This window comes from Scyliorhinus torazame, chromosome 7 (genome assembly GCF_047496885.1).
Source record: "Scyliorhinus torazame isolate Kashiwa2021f chromosome 7, sScyTor2.1, whole genome shotgun sequence".
Taxonomy (NCBI): domain Eukaryota; kingdom Metazoa; phylum Chordata; class Chondrichthyes; order Carcharhiniformes; family Scyliorhinidae; genus Scyliorhinus; species Scyliorhinus torazame.
The window spans coordinates 248,633,901-248,651,907 of record NC_092713.1 but is presented as its reverse complement, the minus strand read 5'-3'; the positions used below and the strand labels follow the sequence as shown (position 1 = coordinate 248,651,907).

The following is an 18,007-nucleotide window of genomic DNA, read 5'->3' as shown; positions in this document are numbered from 1 at the left end:
TCTGGAACAGTTTTTAAAAATTCATTCATGTGGGCGTCGCTGGCTAAGCCAGCATTTATTATCCATCTCTAGTTGTCCTCGAGAAGATGATGGTAAGCTGCCTTCTTTAACCACTGCAGTCTATATGGTGTTGTTCGGGAGGGAGGTCCAGGATTTTGACCCAGCGACAGTGAAGGCACAGTGATCTGAGTTTGCCGGGTCAATGCCAGGTGGGCCGTCCAGTTTCAATCCTTATTGACTTCTATTTTAGCGATTTGATACAACTAAATGGCTTTTTAGGCCATTTTAGAGGGCATTTAAGAGTCAACCAATTCACTGTAGGCCTGGAATCAACAATCCCCAGACCCGTTAAGTAAGAACAGCAGATGTACTTCCCTGAAAGACATTGGCGAACTAGATAGGTTTTTGCGACAAGCATGAAGGCGAGAGTAGACATCAACGATGAAAGTCAACGTCGTGTCAAGTGCACCAGCCTTTGGCCACCTCAGGAAACAAATGCTGGATGACAAAGACCTCCAACCCATAGAATATCTACAGTGCAGATGGAGGCCATTCAGTCATCAAGTCTGCACCTATCATCCGAAATAGCACTTTACATAAGCCGACTCCCCTGCTCTATCCCTGTAACCCCACCTAACCTGCACATCTTTGGACATTAAGGGGAAATTTAGCATGGCCAATCCTGCAAATCTTTGGACTGTGGGAGGAAACAGGAGCACCCAGAAAAAACCCACGTAGATGTGGGGAGAACGTAAAAACTCGACATAGACAGTCACCAAAAGCCAGAATCCCTGGCGCTGTGAGGCTGTGCTAACCATTGTGCCACCATGCCGTAAACCCAGTACCAAGCTCATAGTCTTCAGGGCTGCAGTACTATTTGCTCTCCTTTATACATGGAAAACTAACAGCAGACACCTTAAATTCCTGGATTAATATTACCAGCGATGCCTCCACAAAATCCTGAAAATTCAAAAGCAGGCTAGGCATGACAATATGAGTGTCCCCTCTAAAGCCAACATCCCCAGTATCGAGGCACTGGCTATGGTTAGACAGCTATGTTAAACAGGCCACATCATCTGAGAACAGACTTCGAGAACAACCTCTTTATTCCAAGCTTCATCACAGTTACCAGGAGGGCAGATGAAACTTTCAGGGATGTCCTCAAAGCCTCATTAGAAAAAAATGCAACAACTCCGATGATTTGTGGGAATCTCTTGCTCAAACTGGAGACGAACCGTCCACAAAGCTGCAAACCATTTCAAACTTCTCTGCCAAGACCAGGTGAAGGCTAAGTGCAAACAGCAGAAGATGGATACCAAAATTGAAGCAACCCACCCACCTGTCTCATCAAAAACAACCTGCCCCACTGTGGCAGAGTGTGCAGCTCCAGTATTGGACTTTTTAGCACAGTGGCGGCACAGTAGCACAGTGGTTAGCACTGTTACTTCACAGCACCAAGGTCCCAGGTTCAAATCCCGGCTTGGGTAACTGTCTGTGCGGAGTCTGCACGTTCTCCCCGTGTCTGCATTGGGTTCCTCCGGGTGCTCCGGTTTCCTCCCACAAGTCCCGAAAGACATGCTGTAAGGTTATTTGGATATTCTGAATTCTCCCTCTGTGTACCCGAACAGACGCCGGAATGTGGCAACTAGGGGCTTTTCACAGGAACTTCATTGCAGTGTTAAAGTAAGCCCTACTTGTGACAATATTATTATTATTATTAGTCACCTCAGGACCACAACTCCTGAGTGGAAGCAAGTCATCCTCAGTTAAGAGGGATCACCTAAGAAGAAGAAAATGCCAAAACATGCAGGCAGAAAAATAATTATTTAAGTTTAAATCTTTGACTCGAGATGAGAGGGCACTGGAGATTGTGGGGTTTGAAACAATAAAAGGGATTTGAGATAATGTTGAAGAATAAGACTCGCATTATCCCTTAGGATCAGGCTCCTGGGTCATTTGATTTGATTTATTGTCATCCTCCGGTGAGCACTACTCATGCTGCAGCACATCAGGTGGAAGGAGAGAATCCCAAGGGAGCAGTCTGTCAGAGGGCTGTCCGATCCCAGGTAACAGCTGTTGCCCAGACAGAGGTTGCGCTTGTGGAAAAGATGGTGCCCTCACTGATGCAGATGAAGAAGCACAGGCAGAATATATGGGAGGGGGTGTCAGCCGCTTTCCAGCACCTGCTGGAGGAGTTCAGCCTCCTTCAGGCACAGGAGATGTTGCCAACAATGTGTGGCACCCAGGCCAATACTGAAAGGATGCCATCCGCAGTGGAAGGCCTGGGGCAAGACATCAGAGTCATGTGTAAGGTCATCCAAGTCTTGGAACACACTGTGCTGCCCATGGCTGAGGCACAGGACAAGGGACCCCAGTCACAGGCGGACATGTGCTGGATGCAGACGGACATTGTTACGGCACTCCAGAGCTGGGCCCATTCACAAAAGGTCATGGCTGAGGGCATTGCGAGTATTGGCTGGGTGCTGACTGACCTTAGCCAGTCACAGAGGGATATGTCACAGTTCCAGAGGGACATGACCGAGGCTATGAACGACATGGCTCACTTTCTAAGGGACATGACATGATACAATCTCAGTGCGCCCTGGCTGAGGGCATCAAGACCATGCTTAAGTTGAGGCAGGCCTCTAGTGCTGGCAGTTCCAGGTGACGGTGGAACCTCCGAAGCTCACTCTGGCCTCCCCTTAACCCATGGAGTAGCCCAGTGGCCAGCAAGCACCGCGAGTGAGGAGGAGGTGATGGTGTCGATGTCAACATCTGAAGAGGAGGTGATGGGGTCGATGCCGACGTCTCCCATAACAGCTCTTCTGAAAGCCCCCCACATGACACTGGTGCATCTCATGGGCAGCAGACAGTAGACTGACACGTTGTCACCTGTGAGTCCTGAAAATAGGCCCAGCCTATCCAAGCCCAGGTCCTCCAGAAGACAAGTCAAGCAGCAAGCCGCCTCCACTTCTGATGTTATCTGGAGTAACACCTAGAAGAAACGGTAGGCCGCGCAAGAGTAGGAAGATAGATAACACTTCAGTTGGCATGGGTGTTGTAGATAGTAAGAGGGAAGGGCACTGTAAATACTCACCATTAAACACTTTGTACCACCTGTCCGAACTGCCTCCAACCTCTGACTCATGGGTGTGAAGGATGGTGGCTGCTGCTGCAGGGCAGGGCGTCCATGACACATGAAGGTCCCACATGATTACACCATCATCGAGAAGTGGCAGGGCTTGGGAGCAGCAATGTGAACCCACCTTGTATGACAGTATCCCCAGTGAGTGAGCCCTAACCGTTCACCATCTCCCATAATCTGCCCTCAGCCCCCTAACATTTTTGGGCAAGTGTAAAGGAATCCCTATCACACATGCAGGGATATCTCTATCACACATGCAGGGTTATCACCCTCGGAGCGGGAGCTGTCGGATTCTGTTATCACTCTTGGAGGGGGAGGGGGAGCTGTGGTAGTGGGAAGGAGAGGAAGGCTAGAGGGAAGGTAGAATAAAGGACTGAAGGAGAGGAAGGGGGTAGTTTTGCGGTTCTGCATGGTGCCGTTGGCACAGGATGTATCGGTTGCTGCCGTTACTGACAGGGGACCGGAGCATCGGAATCGGATCGGCCTTTTTAGGGCGACGTTCAATTCTCCACCTGATAGGAAACGTGCTATCAGGAACAGGCTTCACAAAACCACGTTGTCAATGCCTGGCCTTGAATTTTTCCAAGTACCCTGCCACAACATCTTTAATTCTAGCATTTTTCCTGTGACAGATGTTAGACTAACCGGCCTATAATTTCTTGCTTTCTACCTCCCTCCCTTTTTGAATAAAATAGTAATATTTTCTATCCACCAAACCACTGGAACCTTCCCTGAATCAATAGAATTTTGGAAAATGAAAACCAATGCATCAACTGTCTCATTCATCACTTCTTTCAAGGCATTAGGGTGAAGACCACAGAATTTGTCAGCCCGCAGTCTAACAATTTGCTCAATATTACTTCCCTGGTAATTGTAATTTTCCTGAGTTCCTCTCTCCTGTCCATTTTCTGATTTACAGTTATTTCTGGGATGTTACTTGTGTCCTCTATAGTTAAGACAGATGCAAAACATCTGTTTAATTAATCTGCCATGGCCCTACTTTCCATTATCAATTCCCCAATCAATACTGTCTATTGGACCCATTTTCACTTTTCAAACTTTTTTCTTAGTTAAATGTCTGTAGAAACTCTTCCTGTCCTTCTTTATATTACTGGCTAGCTTTCTTTCTATCTCTAGTTTTTCCCTCCTTAACAATCTTTTTGTCATTCTTTGATTTACTCAATATTCTTTCCAACCTTCTGACCTGTATGTCTTCTTTTTTTAAAGTATTTTTATTCACATTTTTAACACTTTAACATTTGAAAATCATTACAACACACAATATACCCAACCCAAAACAAAACCCCATCCCCGGTCCCCCCACACACCCCAATCCACCTCTCCCTGCACCCCAACAATTGACGGTAACTAGGTCTCCAAAATGCAGAATAAACAAACCCCATCTCTTGTGAAACCCCTCATTTGTCACTCTTCGGGCAAATTTCACCTTCTCTAAAAGCAGGAACTCCATTCAAACCCCCAGCCACACCGAGGCACAGGGCAGAGAAGCTGGACTGCACCCCAACAAAACCCGTCTGCGAGCGATCAGCAAGGCGAAGGCCAAAACATTTTCCCCTGCTCCCGCCTGCAACGCCGGCAGGTCAGACACCCCGAATATGGCCCCCAGGGGCAAGATCAGCGACATGGTGCTGAAAAACGATCTCTAACATTTCTCCAACTTCGGGCAGGACCATAACATATGTACATGATTGGCTGGGCCCCACCCACACCGTTCACAAATATCGTCTACGCTCTCAAACAGCCGACTCATCCTCCATTTCGTCAGGTGCACCCTGTGTACCACGTTGGACATTTGGGGCGGAATGGCGGCACAGTGGTTAGCACTCTTGCCTCACAGCGCCAGGGACCCAGATTGGGTGACTGTGTGGAGTCTGAAAGTTCTCTCCGTCTCTGCGTGGGTTTCCTTCGGGTGCTCCAGTTTCCTCCCACAGTCCAAGGTGTGCAGGTTAGGTGGACTGGCCATGCTAGATTGCCCCTCAGTGTACAGGGATGGGATGGGGGCGTGGGACTGGGTGGGATGCTCTTTCCGAGGGTCAATGCAGACTTGATGGGCCAAATGGCCTCCTTCTGCACTGTAGGAATTCTAAGATTGAGCTGTATCAATCCCAGCCCTGCACACGAGGTTGAGGCATTCACCCTCCTCAGCACTTCACACCAGCGCCGCCCCCAGCTCCTACTCTGACTTGACCTTAACCCCCTCCAGAAACACCTCGGGTGTGATTCTCCGATTGCCGAAGCCAAAATTGCATTCGGCAAATAGGGGGAGAATCCTTTTTGACACTGAAATTGGGTTACGGGGGGGGGGGGGCACTATCTGGTAGGCCTGGTCCGTGCATGGCCAGCACCATGTTGTACGGCGCAACCGCTGCAGGTGATCACCATGCGCATGCGTGGCCACGGACCCGGCGATTCACCGCCCGTTTCTGGCGGGAACGCCGGGGGTTTTACGTGGCGCAGCTGCTGGACCCCCATCGGGCGGAGCATCGGTGTGGGGGCAGTGGCGACTTTTTCATCGTAAGACTAGACACATGCTCCAGACATAGCCTCAAAATCAGAGAATCCAGCCCCTTATCTTCCTCCAAAATCCTCTCATAAATCAGCGAGACAACCCCACCCTCCAACCCCATCACCGACAACACCTCCTCCAGCAACAAAGAGGAAGGTATTACCGGAAATGTCAGAAAGATCTTTTTCTGGCCTGCATGTCTTTGTGCAATTAAGTTTCATTCTTTACTAGGTTAGCAATTAATCCTATCTCAATGCACAATAACAACTCTAGTATAGCCTGACCTCTGGTTGGCTCCAAAACGTGGACAAACTCCAGCACTATTTATCTCAACCAACCAGCTCACCTCACAGCTTCTTTTCTTTGGTATGTCGTGGAGCAGGGAGTGGTGGTGGTGGAGGCCGATGTGGATTGTATTGGTGAATTTCAGGATTAAACACTTAGTAAAGTACACAGCACAAATGAGGAGGAACAAGTGTTGGTGGAATTGGGGCACTTGCAGCATGTTGGCTGGAAGTCCAGCTCAAGGAGGTAATAAACCAGGCAGAAACTGAGTCTCAGCAATATTTGCCTCGTTTGCTGTATCAACTCAAGAGCCACAAAGAAGAAAGTCGGTGACACAGACCGTACACTTTGACCAAGAGTAAGTGTGGAAGCAATCAAACTTATACCACAAAATGATACGGTATATAAAATACGGGTTAACTGGCAATCATGAGTTCTGATATTTGCCAGTATTTATAGCGTCTACATCTCAAAAGTGATAAAATGCATAACTGAAATTGGCTTTCATCAATTATCATGGACAATAAACAATTAAAACAAAATGCAATACAATCACAAAATCTGAAAGAAACCGAAATTTCTCTTTATGTCTTGATTGCCAGCTTCTGCAGTACTTTGCTTTTTTAATAAAAGTGTGGCTTGAATATCGTAATAATGCATCCAAAATAGCTTTTGTATTTTTTAAGCGCCCAATAATTTCCAGTTCCCTTTAAGCCTGAAACCATAAATTTGATTGGCATCAGGATAACTACCATAATTGCAAAATCAAGTGCTGTTGCCATTACCAGCAGCATATATCTAGGTAATTAGGGAACCTCAAAACCCAGATGCATCTCCTCCAAGTAATTACCTTTTCTGCTCCTCTTCTGCATATCGTTTCGTCTGTGCATCCTTTCTACATGCTGTGCTTCTCTCCAAAAAAATACTGTCTTTTTTCTCAACCAATTCCATGAGTAAGAAATTTTCTGATCTTTGGCCAGTATCCTCCCCGACTTTTAAGTCACAACTGACTCCATTTGCCAATATTCCAGTCACTCCCTCAGCAATTTTGTCATCGGGACATTTCATGCTTGTTTCTGCTATCGCTTCCACCTCAAGTGTGAGACTAGAAGTATTCTTCCTGTCTGTGCCATATTCTTGGCCTGACTGCTCAGGCACTCTTTTTATGGGCTGTATCTTATGTTCTTGCTTGGTTATTGTTCCCAGATGATCAGCTGCATGGTTTGATTCCTCATCTCCTATAAGTGAGCTTTTATCAGAAGTTGGCTCCTTCGCAGTCATACCTTGTGTGTATTCGGAGTTTAATGTATCCCCATTTGGAGCTTGACCTGTGGCTGTCAGGTGATTTTCACTTCTGTTTTGAATAGCAGTTTTTTGCACCAAAGTGTTGAGCTTATTCGCGATACTAATGCCTGGGGTACAAGGGGCATTATTTTCTTGGTTCATGTCAAGATGTTACAGAAGTTAGGCAACGTTCCAATTTTTGAAGTGCACTTTGTTATGTCACTTACGATTGATAAAGGTGAAACTTAAACCTGTAGGAGAGAAAAATACATTTTTTATGAATGAACAGCCGAGAGCTCTGAAAACTTAACATAAATAATACTAGTGAGCAGACAGATTATTTAGAACACAATATTTTACAGGAAATAGTAATTGTGGGAAGAACAGATTAATTTACATTACATGATCAACAATATTTTCAAAAAGCGGAAAATACTCAAGAGGCCAGGCAGCTTCTGTGGCGAGAGAAACTGAATTAGAAAGCTGGATTTTACACTCTCCCATCAGAGTTGAAAGGGGGGATGGGGGCTTATTAAATCCAGCGGACAATCTGTCCACTGCCTTCCCACCTGTCCCTGCTCCCACTTCAATTTTACCAACATAGTTGAAAGGGTGTAGTTTTTAAACCATTATTTTGAAATTAGTTTTAAAAACGTTATTTATCCAAATGCTGAAGGGGTTAAACTCTTCTGTATTGTTCTGTGTTACATAAGCAAATTGTTTAGCTGAAGTTGATAGCTGCAGGAAGCAAGCCCAAGACACATCTCACTTGTGATGGGGCCCAGGGAGAAGATAAGCAGCAGATGGTCTTTCTGAAGAATAACAAGGAACAATGGAGGATCTTTTCACCATTTTTGCAGTAGTGTCAAGTTATCTGGGGAGAAGACATAATCATCCAGAATTTTTATTGGAGTGGGCCATTTACCTTGGAAAGAACAGTCTTTCAGACTGTGATTGATAGCACGTTCTTGATCACAGGGAGCCGGTGATAAATATTGTGAGACAGCATGTACGTGTCTTTGTACTGATTGGATTTGAATTAAATAGGCATGTACCGGTGATAATTGATTATATCTTTCTCATATACTAGTAATAAATGACTGGTATATGCTAATTTCTTTAACTGAATCTGAAGTATAACTGTCTGTATAATTCCGAAATCTGAGCTCCCTGGCATCCCAACTTGAAATGCCATTAGCCCATGCTATAGCATTGTAATAAAGGTCAAGTTTATATCTCCAAGAATCATCATCTGTGTTCTTGTGAGTGGGAGAGTGAAATCATTAAAGCTGAATAGCTGTACTTTTCTCCACAACAATAGTGACAGAATAGGGCATCCCCCTCACCAGTGAACCAATTGATGCTCTTTAAGTGGGCAATCAATGCCTACTTAAGGGCCTCACCCCACCACTATTGGGATTTAACCAATGGCAGGAGAGGTCCATGCCAAGTGGCAAACCCATCAGGTTTCCCCGCACAGGCTATTCGTGAGCAGTGGAGTCTCTCATAAAACTTTCCCCGAGACCATCGGGGGCCCCCAAGGCTCCCATCCCCAATAGGTTGCCTTCTCATGCGCAAACGGCAGCCTACCCACCCTCTTCACCTCATCCCAACACCACTACAACCCCCCCACCAACCCCCGCCCTGCCCGGGACTGCAAGCTTGGCACCCTGCGAGACAGTCAAACATTTACACACTAATCGAGATCCAGCTCCAAATGCCTCTGTCCCAAATCTGGAAAGTGGCCGCTCTCTGATTGATCAGAAGCTCTCTGACGTGGGACCTCCTGATCTAGAAGTGCCAAAATCTGCCTCAAGGCTATTAAGGGCCTATTGTTCCCCTCATCAGGCTGCTGGTGAATTATTGGCCAAAAGGAAGAGAATTCATCACCTTGTTTAATTCAGCCCAGCATTTGAGGTCAATGAGCTTTCATCAAAACTGTGAAAAGTTAGATACGATGGGCTGGATACTTTTGCTACACCCACCGCAAGATCGCCATGGACGGGACGGGGACTATGTGAAGGTCTGTTGATCTCAGGCGGGAATTTCCGGTCACCCAGCGGGTGTGACCGAAGAATCCCGTCCAGTGGGTTTTAAATAAGTGAAAGAGGATGTGGGAAAAAGGAAAAAAAGGAAGATATGTGATTGAGTGAAAGGCAGGAGACAATGGGCGAGATTCTACGTTTGGGAGACTATGTTCTCCTGCCAGAGCTGAATTGCCACTGATTCAGGCAGCGATTCCCAACTCTTCACGATGTAAATTTATGCTTGGCGAGGATTGCCAGCGATTTGGAGCAGACGGCCCAATAGCAAGGTCCAGCAGCTGACCACCACCTGCATCGCAAATTCAGCACCACCCCTTTGCATTGTAATTCAGCCTCCCACCCCTGGATTTTCTGTGACCCCCACCCGTTCCTCCAAGTACGCGGGTGACAAGGCCCGCCTCTCCCCAAAGAGCCCCCCGAAATGAAGAGACACCCCACAGAAAAGGGATCCTCGTCAGGAAGCAGCTCAGGAACGAGACGTTTGCCAGGCAGTCTCCCAAAAAACACACCGCTGGCTGGAAGCTTGAGAGCAGTCCAGACAGAAGCAGTGAAAACAATTACCATTGTAACACTCACCTGGGCATACACCTGTTGGCTCAGACGCAGGAAGCACCACACGTCAATTCCTGGAAAGAGAAACCAGTGAGATGTGTTTCAACCTCTTGAGCTGCAAGATATTCATTCATTTCTCCTACTAGGCTTTGATTGACAGTTTCCACACACACACAGTTGTCAGCCTTGCTTCATTCATCTTCCTTCATGGTTGAATAACTCTGAAGTGCTCTAACCACAATGATTATAAACATCAAATACTTCAAAGAGAGTTTTTTTTCTTTTTTTTTTAAATTTAGACTGTCCAATTCATTTTTTCCAATTAAGGGGCAATTTAGCGTGGCCACTCCACCTACCCTGCACATCTGTGGGGGCGAAACCCACACAAACACGGGGAGAATTGTGCAAACACCACACGGACAGTGACCCAGAGCTGGGATCGAACCTGGGAACTCCGGGCCGTGATGCAGCAGTGCTAACCACTGTGCCACCGTGCTGCCCTAAGTGCTGTCAATTGCCAAATGACCGCTTCAAAATCACTCAAGCGAGAAGGGGGTGAGTGGAAAGCACTTAACCTTCTTTGAAGTAGTTGATATTTATAAACACTGTGGTTCCTTCCCACACTGGATTATTCGCCAAATCAGGAACTCCAATACAGATGTTGGGTGGCAGAGAATCCCGGCCATTAAATGACAAAAGGGCTCATGCTGCAAGGCTAATGGAGCAATCAAAAAAACAAAGATGTTTCTAAGGAGATGTAAATGGCAAAATCATGAACAGCAGCTATCCAAAGAAAGAAAGGGAAAAAGGAGAGAGGAAAAGCGAAGAAGAATTCTGACTCCAGAAAGCTGTTCTTCAAGCTTGTTGAGAGCTTCACTCGAGTACTGCCAAGACCAGAAAAGTCAAAACGGAATGATGGTAGAAAATTACAATGACAGGCAAGGATTGAACAAAGGGAAAATGCTGGAAAATCTCAGCAGGTCTGGCAGCATCTGTAGGAAGAGAAAAGAGCTAACGTTTCGAGTCCGATGACTCTTTGTCAAAAGATTTTTTACAGAGCAGTCTGTCAATCCGCATCTCATCCCTATACTGTTGACAAGACCACATTGTGAGCATTGAATATAGTGTAATAAATTGAAAGAAATAAAGTAGAGCAATACAAAGAATTTGGGTATCACCTGGAAAGAGTGTTTGGAGACTTGGGCGGTGAGAAGGGAGCAAGGAAAAGGACACATGTTGCATCTCCTGCATTGTCACAGAAAGGTGCCACAGCAAGTGTGACTGAAGAATGGACCACAATAGAGGAGACATTCCCTTTGCAATGCTAAAAGAGAAAGAGAGGAGATAATGGGCGGGATTCTCATTTCCGGGATGTCCGGTTCGTGTTCCCCAATGAGACAGATAATCGGACTTCGGGGAAAGTCGGGATCGGTGCTCACCAAATTGAACTCGATGCTCTGACCCCCTGCTGGCGGCGTGAACAAGGTCCACGATGCGTGCTGGCGGGGAAATAAATAATGCAAATGGATCTTAAGGACGCATCACATTAATCACCTATTACAGGGGTCCCTTAGGGGTCTCCTTATTATAGGGGTTCCTCGGGGGTGGGGTCTTCCTAGTATAGGTGTTCCTGTGGGAGGTCTCCCTGTTACAAGGGTGTCTCCCTATTACAGGGCTCTCTATGGGGGATTTTTCTATTACAGGGGCCCGTCTCCCTATTACAGGGGTCCATGGGGTGCAGCAGGTCACCCCTGTACTGGGGGATAAAGAGAGCACCCAGACAATCCGAGGCTGTGGTGCTGCTTTGCGGTGCGGGGGGGCGGGGGTTTGTCGATTTGCGGTGGGAGGGGGGTGAGGGAGTGTATGTAGTATGTCCTCCTTTTCTGTTTTTCTTTCAGATATGCAGAGTCCACTCGACTTTGCTTTTGTCTTTTAAAAGCAGATTGAAATGTTGCGACTCTATCTAAAAGGGCACTTTTCAATTCCCCATTAAATTTCACACTCAAAGATTTTTTCTTCCTACCCCAGTAACAAACCTGCTGCTAATTACTTAAACACATTACAATTTAACTAGTTTCAGTATAGCAATTAGTGAAAGTTCTATTTTTCAAAGCAATTATCAATTCGGTCACATTTTATGGCATTTTTCTTAAAACCGTACATGTTCCCAGTAAAATGAATGGACAACGTATTTTCAACGCTCACCACAAAGCAACTCTGTAGCCAGCCACAAAGAGGCTGTGTCCTTAGCCAACCTCCCTTCACTATTTGTCCCTTAACTTGGTGGCTTATAAAAAAAACTTGGTGGCTTACTTGGACAACATAAATCAGAATTTGCTGTGGGCATTCACATGTACAAACCCGCATTCTAACATATGGGTTCCATACCTTTAATCATTAACCATTGTGAAAATTAGTTTCAAAATAACGTGCGGTGTAACTTCAATAAAAATTGGCATGGCTCATCCTCTACTCGTCCATTTCACAGGGCAGCACTATCAATGTAAGCAGATTCCAAGGTGCCCATTTCATCCCCCCCTTCTGATTGGTATAGAATGATCTGATAGTAACAAATATTTCATAAAGCAAATACACTTAAGAACGCTGTCATTAATATATATATTTTAAATTTAGAGTACCCAATTCATTTTTTCCAATTAGGGGCAATTTAGCGTGGCCAATCCACCTAGCCTGCACAACTTTGGGTAGTGGGGGCGAAACCCACGCAAACACGGGGAGAATGTGCAAACTCCATATGGACAGTGACCCAGAGCCGGGATCGAACCTGGGACCTCAGCGCCATGAGGCTACAGGGCTAACCCACTGCGCCACCGTGCTGCCCTGTCATTAATATATTTAGGACTAAAGATAAAATCAAAGTTTTATCTGTACAAGTGCATTAATAAATGTAGATGAATTAAATTATTTTATTCCTAATATATATACACCTGCAGCATAGAAGGTAACAATGTTGCCTTGAATCACAGGTTGAAACTACTGTCGTGTTTAAAGGTTTATTATTTGAACACAACCCCTCTAAGATATTAGAAAAGTAGAAACTGAACATAAGGTTAACTATCGAGGTACCCGGGAATCGCGATTTGGTGTGAAACCGGCACCCGCTACGATTTTGGCAACAAAACCGATTCTCCGCCCGATCGCGTTTCCCGATTCCGGTGTCAGCCGACAGAGAATCCTGCCACATGTCACAAAATCTTATGCTGCACCCCACTTTCTGTTTCTGCGCTATAAAGCTGCAGCTTTGTTATGCTTTTTCTTTCAATTTGATGCCATCCTTAATTTCCTTCGTTAGCCATGGGCGGTTCATCCTTCTTAAAGGGTTGTTGGGCGGGATGCTCCGTTTCAGAAACTAAGGACTGGATTCTCCGATCCTGCAGCTATGTCCGCAGGATCCGTCTGGTCTTACAACCAGAAAGTCGGCGGCACCCCCACACTGATCCTCCGCCCTGTGGGGGGCTAGCAGCTGCGCAGCATACCCTGGCTTTACCTGCGGACGTGGCCACAGAATGGCCGGGTCCATGGCCGCGCATGCGCATTGTGGCAGCCTGCGGAGCCGCGCCGTGCAACATGGCGTCAGCCGAGCGAGGACCCGGACTGCCAAAAACTTCCCCTCTTGTAACCAGCCTCGCCACCCCCGGACCAATGCCCACCAGTCCCCCCAGCCCCCGCCAAAGCCCCCCTACCAGCGGAACGGCTCCCACGCCTACTGTGGGGGCGCTGGGCACAGTCTGCGCAGCCGCCACACGAGGTTCCTGAACAGTGTGAGCACACGCGGGCGATGGCGTCGGGGACTCGGCCCATCGGGGATAAAGCACTGGGTCGAGAGCCTCAGGTGACATCCTCAGGCCGTCCATATGGCGTGCGGCGTACTTCCCGAGTACGCTATTTTTGAATTGCTGGAAATGGCGCCATCCCTGATTCCGGCAGAAAAGTGTATTCTGTGGCCGACCAAAGAACGCAATTTTGGTGTTGCGATCGGAGAATCCATCCCCAAGTGTCGACGTCATGTGTAATACTGCCAAGACCGACCAGCAGGGCAGGAAGAAGCTGTATGACCTCCTCAGAGTGGCCCGGGTGAGTTGGCAGCACTGTGCCTCTGGCACCTCACCCCTTATCCCCCCCACCGGAGGGCACTCGAACCCTCACCCTGCACCACCCTACTAGCCGGATGCCCTGACCTTGGACTCCCTCCCCCCGCCCCCACCCGCCCCTCCCCCCCAAACCACCTCCTGTCCCAAGTGCATCTGTTGGGCAGCGGGCTAAACAGAGCGGCACCACGCTACCTGGGACACCCGAGCAGCAGCCGGTTCCATCCAGTCCCAGTCGCCCCAGAAGATGGTCACCAAACAAGCAGATGTTAAGGGTGGCCAGGGGCCAGTGCTCCCGTCCTGGTGTCCCACCCCCATCCATGTCCACCCCATACCTCCCGGCCTCCCACCATCTCCCCCCTCCAGCCCCACCGTCCCCATCTCCGCCACCCGAAGGATTCGATGGGACCGTGTGATGGAATCACCAGCTCGCATGCAGGAATCACCCAGGTGGATGGTGGAAAATGCTACCATGGGCAGGAGTCAAGACGTTGTCAGTTGATGCGGAACATCAGAGCTCATCCCAGAGCGGGTCGTCATCATCTTCCATCCCATGGACCAGACCCGCTGTTACTACCATACTGCCAGCCCAGGGCCCGCACCTTGTAGTGAGGCAGATAGGAGTCACGGAGGGGCTGCAAAGTGGGGGTTGGGGTGGTACAGGGGGGTGTTCATGGGAGGGAGCGCTTTCCCTGGTGGCTAAGATGCAGACGATCAAGATGAACATACTGCCAACGTTCCTCTTCCTGTTTAGATCCATACCGATCTTCATCCCCAATGCCTTTTTCCAAAGAATAGATAAAAAGAATATGCCGTGTGTTTGTGTGTGTGTGTGTGTGGGTTGCACGGGAATGAACCTCCGAGCCCTCGCCACGACAGCGCTCCTATCCCCAACGGCAAAACAAACATCCAGGCGAGTGGCAGTAGCAACGCTAGAAACCTGTAACCAAATGAGACAACACTTCGCCTTAACTGAGGTTTCCACCTTGGCTCCCATCGGCAGCAGCCACAGGTTTCCACCAGCCATGCTAGATGCCACCTTTATGAGGTGAAGGTAGGACGGGGGGGATGCCAGCGATTAGGGATTTCTACATGGGGGATATACTGGCAACCTTAGACGAACTGACGGGGAGACTGGAAATACCGAACGGACGGGAGCTCCGACATCTACAAGTCAAAAACTTCTTTCTTTCTCAATCCATTTAATTTTCAGTCGGAAGATTGCTAACCTGTCATTTTAGGCACATATTTTGTTTCTTCACCGATCCCATTGCAACTGCCTTTGATTTTGTACCACAAACCCTTTTTGTCTCGCCTGTCTTTCACTCTATCATACCTTTCACCCTATCATAGACCTTTGTTCTTCTTCGCACCCTCCCCCACTTTTCACTTGGTTAAAACCTGTTACATTTTGAACTTTTCTTAGTTCTGATGAATGATCACAGACTTGAATCATTGGCCAGAACCTCCTGGCCAGATCTTTCACTCTTTCACTTGAGTATACCCCGGAAACAGAATGTGGCAGTCTAACTGCAGCCTTAATACTGTTTATTCATCGCTAAGCCTAATTTTTTTTTCATTTGTTTATGGGGTGGGGGCGTCGCTGGCTGTTGGTGAATGTAAATACAGTTAATTCACCAGTTATGTTCTATGTTTGTAAATACAGTTAATTCACCAGTTATGTTCTATGTTTGTAAATACAGTTAATTCACCAGTTATGTTCCATGTTATTAACCCTGTGGGTTTTATCTGTGGGCCATTGTATGGCTTCACCCACAGGGGGAGATGTTGGAGGATGTTGGAGCATGTACGGGCTCAGCCCATGGCTCCGCCCCTTTGAAGGAGTATAACAGTAGCTGGCCTGTGGGACTGTCCTCAGTATATACCAGTCGCAGGCAGGCAAAGTTGATAGTTAATTAAAACCACTGTTTTACTCCGACACGAGTCCTTGAGTGAATTGATGGTCGCATCAATTTAATTAACTATCTGAACAAAAACGATTATGGAGTCAGCCCTCAAACCTGACAGACTGGAGCTCAATCCACAGGCCGGGGAGGTGAAGGAAATTTTTTCACACTGGCTGCGGTGATTCAAGGCCTACCTTCCTGCGTCGTCGACACCATCCGTCACGGACGAACAAAAATTGAGTCCCCTCCACGCACGGGTGAGTCACCGCATTTCTGTGCAACTCGAAGAGGCCACCTCATATACCGCCGCTCTCGCAATCCTCGAGCGCATCTACGTACGGCCTGTGAATGAGGTCTATGCGCGACATAGTCTCACTACTCTACGCCAGCGCCCCGGGGAGTCACTCAACGACTATCTGCGCGACGTCAAAGCCCTCGCGCGCAACTGCAACTATCAGGCCGTTACGGCCACTCAGCACATGGAGCTCGCCGTCCGAGACATCTATGTTGCGGGGGTCAGATCAAATTACGTGCAGCAGCGACTGCTCGAGAAAGGGGCCCAGGACCTGGACGAGACGGTGAAACTGGCGACTTCACTGGAAGTCACTTTCTAGAGCCTCACTGCATTTCCGGCCGAACACTCGACCCCCTCGTGGTCTCCCGACCAGAGACTACCCCAGGCCTGGTCTGCGCGCCCATCCGCTCATCATGGGGGGTTGCCTTGTTATTTTTGCGGCCAGCCTCAACACCCTCGACAGCACTGCCTGGCCCTCAACGCGCACTGCAACAGTTGCGGCCGAAAAGGGCACTTCGCCAAGGTCTGCCTCGCCAAGCCTAAGCTCGCGAACTCTCAGACCCGGACTACCGACTCTCAGGCCCGCAGACCTCGCAATGTGGCAGCGTGCCTGCCGACTCCGACTCCGCACAGCACGTGCGACTCACGGGAGCCGCCATTTTGGCCATCCTCCCCCACGCGGCCGGCCACGTGGGATCCATGGGGGCTGCCATCTTAGACGCCATCTTCCTCGACGCCTGCCATGCTTGATCAACGGGGGCCGCCATCTCGAACGCCATCTGCTACGCCGCTCGACACGTACGACCTGCTCGGACAATCACCGGGGGGCCGCCCCAGCACAGCTGACCACGCCGCCGGTTACCCTCAACTCAGCGCAGTCACCTTGGACCAGTCGAGAACCAAGCACCTCAAGAGCTCAATGATGGCCGTCCGGGTTAACGGGTACGAGACACCTTGCCTGTTCGACTCCGGGAGCACCGAGAGTTTCATCCACCCGGATCTGGTAAGCCGCTGCTCGCTCCCGATATTCCCGGCGCAACAAACAATTTCCCTCGCCTCCAAGTCGCACTCGGTACAAATCCGAGGGTGCACTACGGCAACCTTAGCGGTACAGGGCGCTGAGTGCACTAATTTCCAGCTGTGCTCACAGACCTCTGCGCCTCCCTCCTTTTAGGGGTCAATCTTCAATATAATCTCAAGAGCCTGATGCTTAGCTTTGCGGACCCCTGCCCCCACTCACTATGTGCTGCCTAGTCACCCTGAAAGTCGACCCTCCTTCCCTCTTCGCTAATCTCACCGCTGATTGTAAGCCAGTAGCCACTCGCAGCAGGCGATATAGCATGCAGGACAGAATACGTATTAGGTCTAAGGTCCTGCGTCTCTTACGGGAAGGACTCATAGAGGCTAGCAATAGCCCCTGGAGAGCTCAGGTGGTGGTCGTCAAGAAATGAAATGAAATGAAATGAAAAATGAAATGAACGGGGGAGAAGCTCCGGATGGTGGTTGATTACAGCCAGACCATTAACCGGTTTACGCAACTTGATGCGTACCCCCTTCCCCGGATTGCAAACATGGTCAATCAGTTCGCTCACTACCGCGTGTTCTCCACGGTGGATCTGAAGTCTGCATACCACCAGCTCCCAATCCGTCCGGAGAACCGCCACTACATGGCATTTGAGGCAGACGGCCGCTTTTTACATTTCCTCTGGGTCCCTTTTGGCGTCACGAACGGGGTTTTGACCATAAGACCATAAGACATAGGAGTGGAAGGCCATTCGGCCCATCGAGTCCACTCCACCATTCAATCATGGCTGATTTCAACTCCATTTACCCGCTCTCTCTCCATAGCCCTTAATTC

General features: G+C 48.5%; 1 protein-coding gene across 6 annotated transcripts in view; it reads right to left on the bottom strand.

The window, feature by feature from the left end:
• Window positions 1-18,007, bottom strand: part of LOC140426938 (PH and SEC7 domain-containing protein 2-like) — a 294,703-nt gene that overhangs the window by 209,566 nt on the left and 67,130 nt on the right. For 3 of the 6 annotated variants that reach the window (XR_011948349.1, XM_072512238.1, XM_072512239.1), the window contains exons 2-3: window positions 9,863-9,912; window positions 6,808-7,492 (exon numbers count right to left, since the gene is read on the bottom strand). The exons of 1 other annotated variant lie outside the window; for it this stretch is intronic. Coding sequence is in view for 3 of the 5 variants with exons in the window: in XM_072512238.1 (XP_072368339.1) it covers window positions 6,808-7,403 (596 nt within the window). In the remaining 2 variants the exon portion in view is untranslated. Of the gene's footprint in view, window positions 1-6,807; window positions 7,493-9,862; window positions 9,913-18,007 lie in introns of those variants that run through there. 2 more of the 6 variants (XM_072512237.1, XM_072512240.1) reach the window with 2 other exon arrangements.